The sequence below is a fragment of the Danio rerio genome, chromosome 5 (assembly GCF_049306965.1).
Source record: "Danio rerio strain Tuebingen ecotype United States chromosome 5, GRCz12tu, whole genome shotgun sequence".
In the NCBI taxonomy this organism is placed as follows: Eukaryota; Metazoa; Chordata; class Actinopteri; order Cypriniformes; family Danionidae; genus Danio; species Danio rerio.
The window spans coordinates 39,921,600-39,939,470 of NC_133180.1; the positions used below are offsets into that span (position 1 = coordinate 39,921,600).

The window sequence follows — 17,871 nt, forward strand, 5'->3', positions numbered from 1 at the left end:
TTAGTTCATGCTGTTACTGTTTAGATACAAGTGCATTTTTATTATTATTCTTGAAATACATTCGCAGGTAAATAGTGAGTAATGTTTGACATCAGTATGATTTTTAGCAAGGACAAGTTGAAAACCTTTACTCTGTTACAAAAATGTCAGTTGTTCTAAATGTTAAACTCTTCATTCATGAAGTACCCTGAAAAAACTGTATCCTAGTTTTTACAGAACTTTTAAGCAGCGCAGCCGTTCTCTATTGTGACAATAAATAGTTTTCTTGAGCACCAGATCAGCATATTCGAATGATCACAAGAACATTACATTAAACAATGAAGATTCAGGCGACGCAGTGGTGCATTAGGTAGTGCTGTCGCCTCACAGCAAGAAGGTCGCTGGTTCGAGCCTCGGCTGGGTCAGTTTTCTATTTTGTGTGGAGTTTGCATGTTCTCCCTGTGTTCGCGTGGGTTTCCTCTGGATGCTCCGGTTTCCCCCACAATCTAAAGACTTGTGCAGGTGAATTGGGTACTCTAAAAAATGTCCGTAGTGTATGTGTGTGAATGAGTGTGTATGGATGTTTCCCAGAGATGGGTTGCAGCTGGAAGGTCGACCTCTGCTCATGTGCTGGACAAGTTGGCAGTTCATTCCACTGTGGTGACCCCAGATTAACAAAGGGACTAAGCCCACAAGAAAATGAATGAATGAATGAGGATGAAGATTCAGGATAATTTATGAAATTTTAAAATCTAGTTGTGGCCAAATTGAAGTCTGCAAAATTGAAAATAACACAGAATAATAGATACAGATATGGCAAAGACAAAATAATATATTTTTCAAAGATATGTTGATAAAATAAAAACTTTTGTCTTCAAAGGTATCTTAAGTTATTTATAAAATTATTTGTTGAAATTGGAGACTGCAGCTTATCATTGAGCGTGGATTTTATCCTATTATGAATAATTATAATGCATGCAAAACAAACAAGCAGCCGTCTTCCAAAACTTTTTTTTTTATATTTCAATTGTAATAAGATCAAACACACTTTCCTATCAAAATACTTTGAAAATCTACATCAACATTGCTCTCATCGCTGTTTGAATGAAGGGAAGTGATATAAACTTTCCTAAAGGCAGGACCTCTTTTTTGTCACTACTCTATACGGAAATATAAATAAGTCTATGATATAAATAAGTGCGCAAATTTTACCCAATGTTAAAGTATTCTATGCCGTTTTGATCAAGTCAATTCAGCTTTGATGAGTCTTATCATAGGTATTACACTTGACCATCGGCATCATATCATCTCCATTAATATCATATCCATACATAATCTTCTTCATTAATGCAGATGTTTTTGGCTCTCTTTCTCTGTGTATTGGTTTTATCCGGATGCAAATTCATATAATTTCAAGGGTATGACCTAGAGTAGGTATTTTATGGGGACGTGTCTTCTGTCCTCATAATTCAAAAGTTTCAAAATCATAATTAACAGAGTTAATGGACATTAAACATATCTGTGTGGGTGGCGTTTAGGCCTAGAGTTTTTACAGTATAAAATACATTATGCCTGTGGATTATGCCTCATAATCACTAAAAACCAATGTGTGTGTGTGTAGGCGCTGGAAGATCGCGTGACTGTGATCTCTCCATCTGCTCTCTCCTTCACTGACTCTGAGACACCCAGCGACAAGCTTGTCTACAACATCACCAAAGCGCTCACCTCAGGCCACGGTAACTAAACCTCCATTATTGTCATAGGGGTGAGGGGAAGGACACTCACAGGCATAATAGAAGCCTGATAGTTTTGTTTTCTTCTCCTGCTTGTACCATTATATAGAGAGTATGGGATTTCAAAGGTGAAACTTGCTGAGACTGTAATGGAGGGATGCATTTCATGTCTAGGAATATTGTGAGAAGCTTCAAATGCGGTTCTTTATGTTTATACTTTCGTGGATGCAATTTTTTTAACTGGGTTAAATGACAATATTCATAACCTTGGGTTTAACTTGTGGAAAAGAGGGCTTAATTAACAAATTGTAACAATTAATTATTGTGAATAATATATTGGGAACTATAATTATAATAATAATTGTGAATTACCTCCAAAATGACAAATTAAGCAATCATGTAAAATGTGAAAACCATAAATAATACAAAAAGTAGCTTTGAATGAAATCTTCTGATTCAACATAGCTTATTATAATTATAATTTTACCTTTGACTACAGTGGTCAGGATCTTTTATTATTGTTTTTTTTTTTTTTCTTTTACTGACATTTATCAAGTTTAATTATCCAATAACCATTTATTGCAGCTTTAAATCAGGTTATTTACAAAATAAAATACAAAATACAAAAAAATAATAATAATAATAATTAAATAATCATCTAAATAAGAAACTACAAACAAATTTTAAATGAGTAAATAATTGAGTTGTTTTTATATTATTATTATTTTTATTATTATTATTATTAATAATAATAAAATTATTTTTAAAAAATGTGTAACTTTAATCCTTTTTTTATATATGTAAAGATATTTGTGTATTGCTATACATCCTGTGTGTATTAAGCATTTGGAGTGTATAGGCGCATAACTAACGTGTTCTGCGCTGGACTATTGCTTGGTCAATAATACAGTCAATTTTAGTTTCTCAAAATAGCAACGCTCCAACAATGCGCCAACAAAGTAGTGCAAATGGAGTTGTTATTTAAACAACGTGGCGCAAAACATGAAAATTTGCACAGGTCTGAAATTAGCAAATTGCACCAAACACATCTTGAGCCTATTATAAATTATAAAATTATAATATTGTAAACTATTGGAATTATTTTTTATTTTTTCAACCTCATATTTATGTAACCCCATTGTAGGAGACCATTTGAAAAAATAGCAAAATACGGCACATTCAGTTAAACATGATGATGTCGCTCGTCATTTTCAGGTGTGCTGGAGCACAAGGACAGACCTTATCATCATGTGCGTCTCTTCACCCAGGCTGACGTAGATTCTGGCAAAATTATCTACAGACCCCCACAGGCCCCATCTCATCTTCAGGAGCTTTATCAATACTCATTTACAGGTTAGTCTTTACTTCACTACGTAATCCATGTTACTTGAGCACCAAATCAGGATGAATTCTGAATGACCATGTGACATTGAAAACTGGAGTAGTAATAATAATAATAATGCATTTTATTTGTAATGCGCTTTTCTTAAACCCGAAGCGCTAGAACAAGCTGATAACTTAAAATCTGTAAATAACTTTTTAAAAAAAATATGTAAATAAAAAATGATGACCGGAGAAGTGGAGTCACAAACATCAGCGTCCTCTCCAAACCGGAAATCGATGTATAGACCATACTGTATTTACATTCATAATTGCATTTGATATTTTAATAATATTCCACAATATATTTTCTTTGTCTTTGCATTTTTGATACAATGAATGCATCTTTGGTGTTCATAAGAGACTTGTAAAAAATAAATAAATAAATAAATAAATAAATAAATAAATAAATAAATAAATAAATAAATAAATAAACAAATAAATAAATAAATAAATACAAAATTAAATACAAAAATGCAGCCATTCAAATGTATTTATCTTTTTTTATTCTATCAAGAACTGTGCTTCCCCAAACATCTTTGCTGTTCTGTGTAATGAATGTAAACAATAGTAGCACACAATCATGATGCGTACGATTTGTGTGGGAAGGTAATTAGCAAACATGCCAGCGCACTGTTGATTTAGTACTAATCTGATCTTTTTTCGGAGCAGTCGAACCCAGCAGCTGAGGTATTGTTAGCGATACAACTGTTAATATATGATATAATGTCTCACTCTGCTCGCTAATTATCACGATTTGCCAGCAGCCGATTGTGAAAGTAACCACCAACACTATTTCATTCCTGCAGGTCTGCCAGAATCAGTGAGCGTCCATTTCACAGGTATATAATCACTTTTGGCCTCTGCAAACCCCTGCGACTCTGCTTGCTTTTCCTCTCTTTCCTTACACACTTCCAGCAAACCAAGAATTCATTTCTTCCTCTCAAACTCCATAGACAGATCCCTCTGTGACTCTGATCCTGCATTCCCTGGTGTGTTGTCGTTATTTATTTATGGGACCTTCTCTCCTCTAAGAGGGAGTATAATTCCCTCTCTCTTTCTGATGTCCATCCATACGCTTTATTCCGCCTGACAGCAGGATACGATTGTGCATCCATCTTCTTCTTGCGGTGCCCATGAATCAGAGCTGTGACTGCTCGTATGCCCTTCTGTGTCTGCATGGAAACAGGGCACTGCAGGGCAGAGAAACTGCTTTTAGTGATGTTAGAAATAGATGAAGGGTATATCGCTAAGAACAGCCGCGTCAGGAGTCTTTTTTTTTCTTACTTATATATGCATGCATTTTCAACTAAAGGAAAGCAACACACACTCTGTCATAAAACTTTGAGACTCTTGGCTCATCCACTGATATATCTTATTCTGTTTACATTTCATTATTTTATTTCATTGTTCTGACAGGATCAAGGTCTTTTTTATTTGCAGTAGATATATGTAAATTGTGGCTTTGGTGCAGGAAAAAAATCATAATTACACATTTTTGTTAGTACTGTTGAATGATGATAATTCATTGAGTTATCTTTTTTATGACAGTAATGTGAAATATCAAATCGTCACTGTTCTGTTGCAGTAGAAAAAAAAAAGATTTCCTTTTCCTCTTTTGGGAAAAGTAAAAGCATTCTGCAGTTGTTTTGACACTCAAACCATGTTTTTTTTAGTCGGATGCACACAAGAATCACATAAAAACAACAATAATAAAAGCAAGATGGATAAAAATAAATATATATTGCCATGCAAATATGCAATAAAGGCTACACCATTCACAATTTAAAATGCTAACAATTTTCAATTATCTTTACTGTAATGTCATCGTGAATAGAAATCAGTGAACGATAACTCATTTATAATTTAAACTTAATCTTTACAAATGCAAAAACCAACACAGGCTCATTGTGAAAATGGACCCCAGTATACATTTATGGAGAGTGCGAATTATGTAGCCAGGGCTACGTATGACTGTATTTTGTCTTTAAAAGGAATGCTTTTAAAGAGGCAGCATAAAGCCGCCGATGGCTTCTGTTTTTTTTTTTTTTTTTTTTTTGCACTACCAGCTGACCGATTCCCTCCATGTGGACAACTTTTCCACTGTTACCAGTTTGTCCTGTAGCTCGCCATGCACGTCGGCAGAATAGAGAAGAGTTGACCACAATGACAGGGTTTGATTACGGTGAAAAACGGTTCCAGAAACTGGTAAAACACAAACAAAAGGCAAAAAATTAAAATATAAAAAAAATAACACGGTGAGAAATTGTTAAGATCTGAAAATGTGGTAAAAATCAGGCAGCTGCAAGGGCTTTTCTTTTTTGGATTGCTTTTAAAAACACTGTCAGTTGGGTTTAGGGAAGGCGGTGGGCAGGTTCACCATTGCTTTTGAAAACTATCGATTTGGTGTAGGGAAGAGGGTGAGTGGAAGGATTAGTCGGTCAGTCAGTCGGTCGGTCAGTAGAAGGCGGTCTCTGGTGGATTTTTGTAAGAAGAGCAAGCGTGAATGGCACTCGCAAGAGAAATTTGAGATCAAAAAAAGCGTACACAGCGGCCTCTGGTGCATCCGCAAATACAAAAACATAGCTCCTGGGACATATTTCGTGATCTCTAGAAATGTATAGAGGTGTACATATTCATATAAGCCTGGGTTGCCAAAAACAGTATGTTCACATGTTTTGTTATCGTCTAAAATACAGAAATTTTTGTTACTAACCTGTAACAGGGGGATTTTTATCATCTGTCTCTAGGCCTAAATGTATTGCCAAAAATCCACAAATACAACTTATTAATAATGAAATTTAAATAAATTTGTCATGTTAGATTGTATGTTAAAAATGTAAAAGTTATATAATTACAATAAGTTTAAACAATGGCAAAAGCAGAACTATTTTGAAACTTGATTGCCGCATGTGTGTAGGAACAGTTGACAGTGGTCGTAGCAATGACAAACTGTAGTGGATTGCGAGCTTACAAACGCATTTAAATCCGTAAACAAAGTGGCATGCGTCACATTTTCAACGTGGTTTTAGATGCATATGAGAATATAAAGAGTTAACCAGATACAGTACAAGCCATGTGAAGCGGTTACAAGTAACATAACACAATTAAATACATAACTTACAAGCAAGAGAAAACAAGGAGGCAACCATTTTAGTCGCACTTGAGTACACTGTGCTCTAAGTTTACTCTTTTATAGATGAATCAATAATTTTAAACATGGTGCACTTTCAGATTTAAGCCTTAGCTGGATGTTTTACTTCATTTAAGCTGTGTTACACACTGCATGGAAGGTCATTTTCAAACACCCATAATAGGGGCTCTTTAATACTTAAAGACAGAGACTTGGTTATTCATTTTTAGTTATGGCAATAATTGAGACACTGTAAATATTCACGTACAGTGTCTAAAAAACTGATAAAACCTTTAGTGATGGCATTATATATATATATATATATATATATATATATATATATATATATATATATATATATATATATATATATATATATATATATATATATATATATATAAACCTTAGTAAGACTGTTAAATAAGAGTCCCAAGTTGCCCTTTAGTTCACATCTTATGTTTAGTGTCTGAAGGTTGAGGTTTTTTACGGACTTCATTTCCTTTCACTCTTTCCATTTGTCTGTTTCATACTTACTGCGTTCATTCATCTGCACTGTATTGAGCTGAAATGCAGAAGACAGAACTGGCCTGAAGGTTAACTGTGTTCTTGTGCATGTGTGACTGACTCTGACTCATTCTCTTCTGCAGTGTCTGGTGGAGAACACACCACCCCAGAGATGGACTTTGCCATCCTGCTTTTGGTCAATCATCAGCAGCCACCAGTCTTTCAGATCCTGGACCCAGTGCTGGAGGTCAGCCTTGGCGGCAGGGCACCAGTGGGTGAGGACACGTGTATTGGCTTAAGTGCTACAAAGTAATTAGAGTGGAGGAATAAGTATTTAAAAGGTTTGCTCAGTATGTTATTTTTCCCCCTCATTAAAAAGTTTTACACCTCATTAAAAAGTTTTGCGCATAAAGAAAATAATAGTTCCTATGAGAAATGTTTCAAATCATGTTCACTCTTGATTAAGACTCCAAGCCTGTCTGTAGCTTATTAAAAGCTGTTTTGTATTACATGTATAATCAGGTGCGGTTAATCTGCTAACAACACAGGCACAAAATGGGTTAAGACATGTTTTTGGGGGCATTAAATAATGCTAGAAAAACTAGTAAATTGACTCCTGCAAAGCTTACTAGTACTCTGCTAGTATTAATTGAATAAATAAATTTTGATTTAGAACAAGTTTACCTGATGCTCAATTGGTACTAATGGGCCCAAAGTCTGCCAAGAAAATATCCCTCACAACATTACACCACCAGCAGCCTGAATTGTTGATACACGGCAGGATGGATCCATTTTTTCATGTTGTTGATGCCAAATTCTGACCCTAGCATCTGAATGTCGCCGTAGAAATCGAGACCCATCAGACCAGGAAACGTTTTTCCAATCTTCTTTTGTCCAATTTTGGTAAGCCTGTGTAATACTCAGACCAGTCCACCTGGCACCAACAATCATGCCATGTTCAAAGTCACTTAAATCTCCTTTCTTTCCCAATCTGACCATGTCTAAATGCCTACATGCATTAAGTTGCTGCCATGTGATTGGCTGATTTAAAATTTGCATGAACGAGCAGTTGGCAACTGTACCTAACAAGTGGCCAGTGAGTGTATTTACTCTGCCAATTTCAAACACAGATGAAGAATGCAGTATCCCAACCTTTAAATCAAGACCAACCTTTGGTCTATGTTCCATGAAACTTAAAGGTAGATTAAAAGTTTTTAACCAAAGTTTACTGTAGAGAAAAGGTATTCTACTTTTTTATTAGTTTTTATGCAAAAAATGTTTTTAATATGAATGAATGAATGAATGAATGAATGAATGAATGAATGAATGATTAAAATGGGTTTTTTTGTTTCATCATCAATTCACAAATCATTTTATTTCAGCCACAATATCACTTTTATCACACAGTATACACTGTGAAGAAACCAATTAAGAAACTAAAATAAAGAAACCAATAGATTATTAAAATAGAATGTAATATGAATGTTGACACTCTTTAATTATGCCTTAGTGTGTTAATGCTGTTTTCTGTTTTAATTTTATTTATGAAGGTTCTGTAAAATAAATCAGCATAAACTCTATTCCAGGGGTCACCAACCCTGTTCCTGGAGAGCTACCTACCTGCACATTTCAGTTGCAACCCTGACCAAACACACCTGTTTGTAATTATCAAGTGCTGCTTTAGGTACTATTAACTGGTTCAGGTGTGTATGATCAGGGTCGGGACTGAATTCCACAGGAAGGTAGCTCTCCAGGAACAGGGTTGGCGACCCCTGCTCTATTCTAACTGCATTCAATTATTTGGCTAATTAAACATATTATATTAATAAATATATTAATTTCAGCAAAGCTACCATCAGTAACAATGTTTCATCCAACATGCCTGAAATGTTTTCTCAAAGACATTTTCCAAAATCTAATCTTTTTACACATAATTACAACTTTATGGTGCCATTTGTCTGCTTTCAGCTCATAAATAGTGTCTGCCTGACATATATTTAAAGCCTCATAAATCTATGAAGGACATGAAGTGACAACAGTCATGGCCGCAATATTAGTGTCAAAGGGTCCAAATTGAAGTGCTCAAATCTGGCCACTTCTTGAGACCATTCAGATTGAAGAATTTCAAAAGTAATGGATGCTTTTCCCTCCCATGACTCTGTACGCATGTTTAATTTGTGATGTGCCTTCCAAGAAACAGTTTTATTTTGGTCCCCTGCACCCTTTGAAGTTCCCACTTTAAAGCATAAACCATTTGAAGGGATTAGGGAATAGGGATGAGGTCTTCCGAATCCGATTCCGGAGCACAGTTATAGACTTGTCTCCATACTGTGTAGGTGTGCAACAGTTGGCAGTAACAGATTCAGACACGGCCCCTGAAGAGCTGGAGTTTGAGGTGGTGGAGGGACCACTACATGGGACGCTCCTGAAAGTGGACCTTGGATCCCAGGTCCAGATGGTCAATGGTAAATGCAACATTTTTTGTCTTCTTTGTCATACTTTCTATTAGGTTACTTTTTAGGTACATATACTGTACATCTTTGTTGCATGATTTACCATATTTTAGCTGCTAAGGTACTTGCTGTATAAACTTTACTCTATTGAAAAAAGAGATAACATGTCTCAAGATGTTTTCCTGGTAAAATGAGGTTGAAATAAAATAATAAAAAACTGTTTTCCACCTCAGGGGACACCTTTACCTCCAGTGATGTCACCAGAAACATCCTGCAGTATGAACATGCAGGGCTCACCACTGAAGAGGACTCCATGACCTTCTCAGTGACTGACGGGATCTCTATGACCTCCATCGCGGTGCAGGTTTTGGTGTCAGAGGTCAAAGGCGACGCACCCAAGCGTGACCCAAAGGCTTTTCTTTCCATGGAAGTTGCAGAGAAGAGCAGCAGCATCATTAGACGTTCACATTTAGCTTATATGGTGAGGAAATACATGTTTTGACAGCAAAAAAAAATAATGGAAAATGCTGGTTATTTCCAATATGCATAAGGGCATGTTGTCATTGTGTTTTAGGATGATGCATCTCCAGATGAGAGGATTTTTGTGCAGTTAGTCTCTGTGCCAATGTATGGGATCCTTACAAAAAATAAAGCTGGAGCAGACTATGAGGAGCTTAGTGAATATTCTTCCTTTACAATGGAGGACATCAACAACCACAAAATAAGGTATTTAGTGCCCCCGTGTCAGCAAGCTTGGCCTGTCCTCTGGCCCCCTAAATTTGTAATTGCAGAATAATGGAAGAGTGAAAATTGCAGTTTTACTAAAGCTGCATGAAGTTTGTATTTAACCAGACTGAACAACAAGCAATTTGGGATGTGTTTAATCTCATCTGTATGTTCATCTGTATGTACCAACTGCACAGAGCAAAAAATAACTGTGAAAGAGGAACAAAGGGTGATTTGTTCGTCTTGAGAAATCTTGGTGGGCAACAGCAAACAAGAACAAGTCCATAATAAATTGAGAAAAATCTAAATACTTTATAAAAAAAAAATAATACTAATACAGTATATTTCTATTTAGATCTGACCAAACCTTAAAAACTGTTATAAATTTGCTACATTTTTGAGGGAAACCTAAAGAACAAGCCCACAGACGCTTAGATTAAGTGGACGTGGCAACACTACAGATGCTCAAAGACTACAATACATTTCATTCATTCATTCATTTTCTTTTCGGCTTAGTTCCTTTATTTATAAACTTATTCAGCATGTGTTTTATGCAGCAGATGCCCTTCCAGCTGCAACCCATCACTGGGAAACGTTCATACACACTCACTCACACTCATACACTACGGACAATTTAGCTTACCCAATTCACCTGTACCGCATGTCTGTGGACTGATGGGGAAACCGGAGAACCCAGGGGAAACCACGTGAACATGGGGAGAACATGCAAACTCCACTCAGAAACGCCAACTGACCCAGCCGAGGCTCGAACCAGCGACCTTCTTGCTGTGAGGTGATCGTGCTGCCCACTGCGCCACTGTGCAGCCCCACCATACATTTGTTGTCAGTTTTTCTGTTGTAATATTAAATTGGACGAAGATAGCGAATACTAAACATTACCCATCCGGGTTCAATGTGTTAAACACACTGAAAAATTTTGAGAATTTATTAGCTGGTGTTAAATGTATCAGCCTTTCCTGAAGCATTGAAAGTGTGTATGTTGCGTAAAGTATTCAGTTGTCTGCTTATATAAGTCCTTACATTTATACAGTGCTTTTACACATTTTTGGGGGGAATCTCCTCATTCACCACCAGTGGGCAGCCTTATTGCGCCAGACCGCACCAGCTGATTGGTGGAGAGGAGGCAGAGTAATAAAGTAATAAAGCCAATTATACTATGGGGATAGTTAGGAGGCCATGATGGATAGGGGCCACTGGGCAAACTTTCACAGGATGCTGGGGTTAAACCCCTTCCCTTTTTCTTCAAAGATTTTTAATGAAGACAGAGTCAGGACATCTCATCAAAAAGCAGTGGTTCTCAAACTGTAGTACATGTACCAAAAGTGGTACGCAGGCTTCCTTCTACTGGTACGTGGAGAAATCGCTGAATAATTCAAAAAAAAAAAATGAACACACTATTAACCCTTCGCATATGATAACAACGATGTGATCAGGAAATTGATTTCATTAGGCTAAATTTTTTATTTAAATTTTTTTAATGTTTGTTATGTATTCTGTCATTTGAGGTTATTTTCCTTTCCATACTTGTAACAGTTGTTGCGGGCTTATCTTGTTTTTTTTATATCCCAATGTTGACGGGTATAGTTTAATCACTTGCTTCTCTGACACACTTAGCCTACTCTAACGAGCAGTCATAGATATATACACTAGATGTCGCCTGGCCTATTGTTGTCTATTGGACGGAATGCGTCAATAGCGCCGCCATCTTGCTACAGGGTAGCGCTCCTTTGAAATGAATGCGGGACCAATGTACAGTGGAGGACTGTGGCCATCCAAAGCCAGAGATATACACATATACACATATATCTATGATCGGGAGTTTTCCTGGATGTTAGTATGTAATTTTTTTTTTCTAATTACAAAAATTATAATTTTACATCACTTTTCTACATTGATGGATCAGTGACCGCACGGGCATTTCTGACAAAAAGCATGTGTTTGTGTGTACAGAAATTTACTATTTACCCTCCCTGTTAAATTTGATCTAATCATGTCGTGAAACACAGCTCCTCTCCTGCTTTCACTTCTCATACTGACGGAGGGAGCGATTCGTTTGTGAATGAATCCCCCGAACGACTCTTTCACTAATGTTAGCTGACAATTATAAGTTTCTGGCAGCGCAGCATCTCGTTGTCATATTTCTTTTGCATTGTTTGCTGATTTTATTCAACAAAACTAGCATAAGCCGAGTATTTAGTGCGAGTTGGAGCTTCTTTGCCTTATGGTGAATGCTGTAGTAAGTGACTGTTATCATCAATAACGTTACCTGATTAGCACAAAAGTTCAGAACATACAAAAACAGAAAAAAACTTAATATTACCTATGAAATGTTCTGCCTTTGTGCTTTGATTTCTTTGTTTGCTCGTTTCTACACCCGTAGACATAGCTAAAGTCCCGCATCTTCACGTAATAACACTGTCTTCACTAGTGCGGTTGAATGACATTTGTCTTGGGAGCACTGTACCAATGTGGCGGCGCTATTGACGCATGCTCAGGGTCCCTATGCGATATCTAGTGTATATATCTATGACGAGCAGTAAGGAGATCTAATTTCTAATTTAAATATGTAAATCCAATTCATACATTTAAAATACAAGTTAACGTTTAGATTTTAAAGATGAACAAATAAGTCATATACAAATGCATCATATATTTAAAAATTTATCAAACAGAGTTATATATGAATGTTGACATACTGTATAACCTGTATTTATGAGGTCCAAAAGCATTAGCAGGTTTTGATGAATAGGCTACTATATGATAATACTTTACATTTAAGTACAGCAGTTTTCTTTCAACTTTTTATGAACAGTGCCATATTTGATTAACTTTTAAAATCACATTTTAATTTAAATGTTGACGTTTTATTTAACGTTTCTTTTTTACCTGTGTGTTATTATTCAAACTTTTTATTATGTTTAAAGTGGATGACAATAATAAATAGTCATAATAATAATAATTAATCTGCTATGTTTGGGAACTGTGCAGAGCTGTAGCCGCTTAATTAGGCCTACTCTGTATTTCAATACAAGTCATTATGGTGGTACTTGGAGAGACAATTTTTTTTCTGAGGTGGTACTTAGTGGAAAAAAGTTTGAGAAAAACAGTACTAGAGCATTAGGACCCACAAAGACTGCAGGTTGAGCGCCCCCTGCTGGTCTCACTAACACCACTTCCGGCAGCAATCTAGCTTTTCCATGCGATCTCCCATCCAGGATCTGACCAGGCACAGCCCTGCTTAGCTTCAGTGGGCATCCATGGGAGAGTTGCTAAGAGCTAGCTACCAGCAGCTTTCTAATTAATTAATGATTTTAAGATTAGCCCCCCCCCTGTTTTAATGTTTTAGTTTAGTTGTTAGCAGCTCTGTTGAATTCATGCATTTTACTATAATTGAACTTGAAATATAATGTTCTTTCACTTTTACCACAAGAATGCAGCATATTGATGTTGTTTTGAATATGTGATTCTTGTTAATGTATTTTTCAGATCATTATACTATTAATGTGTCATTCCTAGTCCAGCTTATGTTAATATTAGACTCCCTAAATGAGGCGTGTAAAATGTTTGGCAAGCTGTAATGCTTGGGGAAGCTTAACATGCATTACAACACAAGCTTCCTTAATTGCTTTAAATTGTCCAGTCCCACTGAGAATTTATGAAATATAAAACAACTCTCTCAGGCGATCATGTCTTTGCCCATATTTGACTGCTATCCTCCAGAGGGTTGCTTTTTAAGCAGATGGAATACTTTCTGCACATTTCTGAAACATTTTTGTGTCCCGGCTCAGTTTCTTTTAGACTTTGCGAAAGAAGATGGAAAATATTGTGATATCTTGTTTCTCTCTCTCTCTTCGAATAGGTATGTTACGTCCTTTGAAACTGGGAACCAGCCTGTGACTGACATTTTCCACTTCGTCGTCTATGATGGTGATAACAATCGTCTGGAAAACCAGATGTTCACTATCACTATCACCACTACCCAGAGGCAGCCACCTGTTGTCAGCGTCCGCAGTGGCATTAAAGTGAGCACAGTCCCAAATTCACTATTTAAGTAGTTTTAAATGTCATTTTTTCTTGCGTTTCTGAACTTTTTATGGTGTTTTCCATGGACAGGTTCAGGAAGGTGGGAGAGTCCAGCTCTCAACCAATCACATTATTGCATCTGACCCAGACACACCCAGAAAGGACCTGCTGGTTTGGCTGATCAGACCACCTAAATTTGGCTTCATTGAGAACACAAAGCAAGGTGAATCACTCAGCTGTCTCCACATAGCATTATATGCTAGCTTCCATTTCTTAGTGACTGAGGGCAGATGTTTTTGTTTGCTAACGGTGTAGTTTTATTCATGAGCAGAGCACTTGTTTACTGTAATAAAGAGTTGTAGATGTGCAAAACTCAGATTGAAGCTGCCTTCCTGTTTGAGGGGGAAGATGAAAGGAGAAACAGATCATGGAGGAACAAAAACACCTAACGACAGTTGTACAAAATTTAGCTCTTCCATCTAATACACATACGCAAAACTCTGATGTCTGCTTTTGATGTTTCTACTTTACGAACACACACAATTTATTGATATGTTTTTGATTTTTGTTTTTGTTCCTCAAAGCCATTTACTCATAAATATTATCATGTTGTTGTCTTCCAGCCGACAGTCTCTCTCTTTTGTTTTGTCTAGAAAGACGCTTGGTTGTTGTTGATTTCTAAGATCAGTTCTTGATTCAATATTAGGCACAGAAAAGTTGTTCCTAGTAAAATGCAGCCTTTAGAACTATGAAATTAAAGGGTTAGTTCTTCTGAAAACGTACATTTACTATATTTACTCACCCTCGGGTGGTCCTAAAGTTTTATGAGTTTCTTTTTTTTTTAGCTGAACACAAAATAAGATATTTGAAAAATGTTGAAAACTGGTAATGACTGGCATATATAGTAGGAAAAAATAAATAGGTATGGAGATCAATGGCTACCAGTTTCTAATATTTTTCAAAATATCTTCTTTTATTTTTAACAAAATAGAAGAAAGAAGCCGGGGGAGAGTAAATGACAGAATTTTTTTCTTTTTTTAACACATTGATGTCTGTTATTTGTGTCCAGCAGTGGTTGGTGAATCTCGCGTGATCAGCACTGATGTCCCCTTCACTATTGAAGACCTCAATTCAGACCATATCTTCTACGTGCAAAACATTCGCCAATCCAATATTCGACAGGATGTCTTCAGCTTTTATATCAGTGATGGATCAAGTCAAACTGAGGCTTTTGATGTCACTATAGATATTCAGGTATTACATTTAGCCCATAATATTTAATTTTAGTTTGTGTAATTAGTGAACAGCTAACATGCGGCCTTTAAAAGGATGGGATTATAGGCAACCAACACTTGCAATACTAATTTTTATCCTTGCTCTTCCTATTAAGCATGTACATTTTCTTGTCAACTGTGGTGGCTGTTTGTAGTTAGCTAGCCGTTTGCCGTTGTTTTTTTGGGGTTTTTTTTTTTTAGTAAGAATGGCTTTAGTCAATTTGTCGACGTCATAAAAAAACTCATTAGTGCATATGAAGGGTTTCGTTGCAAAACAAGATATATCCATTTTGAAAAATATTGGTTATTTGACATTATTATTTAAGACATCAACAGTCAAGTTCATTCACAATTTTTATACATCAAACTATTTCTTGAGCTCAGTGAAGGCCAGGAACTTAACATTTTTAAATCCGGGATATTTTTTATTAAATTTTATGTCAATAAATAGTTCATAAATAAGTCAAAAACCATGCCAAAATGTAACATATTAATCTTAACATTGTCAAAAATCTTAAATTGGTTAAAAAAATCATCATCGTCAAATCAAAAAATCATCATATTTAATTAATTATTTCACTGTAATAACAATAATAATAAAAGCTTATTTATTGGTTGTTGTCAAAAAGCAAAACCGTTTATTTTTCTCCATAACAACCTGTGCCCTTTATGTTCCCTTATAGTAAATTAACAAAAACAAGAATTAACGTGAGGTTTTAGGCTATAAATAATAGGTGCAACAGCATAAATAAATCTTCAAATAGGCTTCTCAGCTTCATTTAAGAAGTTATTTAAAAAAATAAACTTACAAAGGACACTTAGAAATGTCGCCTTGCAGACAGGTATCTTGTGATAGGGAGGAGTGCAGGAAAAAAGGCACTTCCTGGCCTTCATCTTAATTGACATCAAGGGAGACTCGTTCCCTGCTGCATTTGCATGTTGTTGACAGACGTATTTTATTCTGATCCACTTTTGTAGCGTTTTGTTAATTTTTCTGAAGTTGAAGGCTTCATCTTCTATCACTAAATCAATGAGCAAACTCGGAACACTTTACCGGTGGCGACTCTCTTCCCAGGGGATGCTGAGCTCGCGCAGCATCCTGAACGTTCTATAACTGTTATATTACACTTTGTAAAGAAACTTTTCTGGCGGATATCACGTTTTGTGAAAAAAAAAAATTTTACTAGGTCTAAAATGTGCATTCTTAAATGTTATTAATGGCAGCAATTCACACATAGATTAAGGTACATCTGAACAGTCATTTCCAATAATAAAGTCCAAATGTCAAAAAATGGCGTTTATCGCATTTTGCAACCAAACTCTTCAAATGTGATTAGAAATATTGGTCTGTGCAACACACATACTAGGCTCTATTTTAACGATCTAGGCTCAAAGTCTAAAGAACTGAATGCTTGACTAGAGAGAAAATAGTTTAACAGACCATCTACAGCAGGGGTCACCAATCCTGGTCCTGGAGGGCCGGTGTCCCTACAGGGTTTTGCTCCAACTTGCCTCAACACACCTGCCTGGATGTTTCAAGTATACCAAGTAAGACCTTGATTAGCTTGTTCAGGTGTGTTTGATTAGGGTTGGAGCTAAAATCTGCAGGACACCGGCCCTCCAGGAACAAGTTTGGTGACCACTGATCTACAGCAAAGATTAAGAATGAGCTTCCTCCATTCGACTTTCGAATTTACTTTCTCTTTACTCTCTCTTTACTTTGCTCCTTTACTTTTGTAGAGTAAGGAAACTGTGTTGTACACACTCCACTGAAGACATTCATTAGCCTATATATTTAATTTTGTGTGTTAAACGCAAAGATTTGTTTAAAAACTATTTCTAAATGTAGTTTTAATTTCCAGCAAACAAATAAATGAACAATAATTACGAAGTGTGGTCAAATATATAACAGTTACTGTATATCCAAACATGTCCTATTCTTATTTCCCATATAGTGACACATACGTCTTTAAAACCCAACAGGTGGACAAATCTACACTTGTTTATATTGAAACAAAAATAAGTATGTGTATTATAAATAATACTGCTAATAATAATATTATAACAACAACTGTCATGAATTTACTGAAAAAAGGCCCCACGGATATGAAGAAGGCATGTAGGTAGTGTTTTTTTGCATCTGAACATACATATTTTATTATTATATATTATATTATTTTAAATAATTTGTATATATTTTATTGTAAATAATAGCACACGTGGCACAAAACGTGAAAATTAGGGTTCCGCTGGTCTGAAAATAGCAAAAAATCGCGCCAAACACGTCTTGCGGCTTATTGTGCCAGGTGTAGGATAGAGCCCACAATGTTCATGACAACATTGACAGTGCCCCTATATTTTGGAATATGCCATGGGTATCTAAATCTGCAGAGTTAAAATGCCTGAACCATCTAATCAAAGTTTTATTTTCACTAAAAACATCTAGTCAAGTGTTTTGGCATTCAAATCTGCCTTCTATGAACACATTTCAAGAGTGCCCCTTCGAAGAAATCATTTTGCGAGTCTATTTTGATCTTACTTGCAGGAAGATTTTCTTTATTTAGCAGTCTCTTAAAAGCAGTTAATTAATTGTTAAAGCTTGTCTGTGTCATGTCTCCATTCCTCCTCTATGTGGTCTCTCTTTT

General features: G+C 36.0%; 1 protein-coding gene across 5 annotated transcripts in view; it reads left to right on the forward strand.

Moving 5' to 3' along the window:
• The window catches only part of fras1 (Fraser extracellular matrix complex subunit 1), a 249,754-nt gene that overhangs the window by 179,683 nt on the left and 52,200 nt on the right, over window positions 1–17,871 (forward strand). For 2 of the 5 annotated variants that reach the window (XM_005165335.5, NM_001130840.1), the window contains 10 exons: window positions 1,601–1,715; window positions 2,928–3,065; window positions 3,902–3,934; window positions 6,873–7,004; window positions 9,066–9,194; window positions 9,416–9,663; window positions 9,757–9,908; window positions 13,789–13,951; window positions 14,043–14,175; window positions 15,022–15,206. In XM_005165335.5, the coding sequence (XP_005165392.1) occupies window positions 1,601–1,715; window positions 2,928–3,065; window positions 3,902–3,934; window positions 6,873–7,004; window positions 9,066–9,194; window positions 9,416–9,663; window positions 9,757–9,908; window positions 13,789–13,951; window positions 14,043–14,175; window positions 15,022–15,206 (1,428 nt within the window). The remainder of the gene's footprint in view (window positions 1–1,600; window positions 1,716–2,927; window positions 3,066–3,901; window positions 3,935–6,872; window positions 7,005–9,065; window positions 9,195–9,415; window positions 9,664–9,756; window positions 9,909–13,788; window positions 13,952–14,042; window positions 14,176–15,021; window positions 15,207–17,871) is intronic. The other 3 variants (XM_009301656.4, XM_021476261.2, XM_073950661.1) reach the window with 3 other exon arrangements.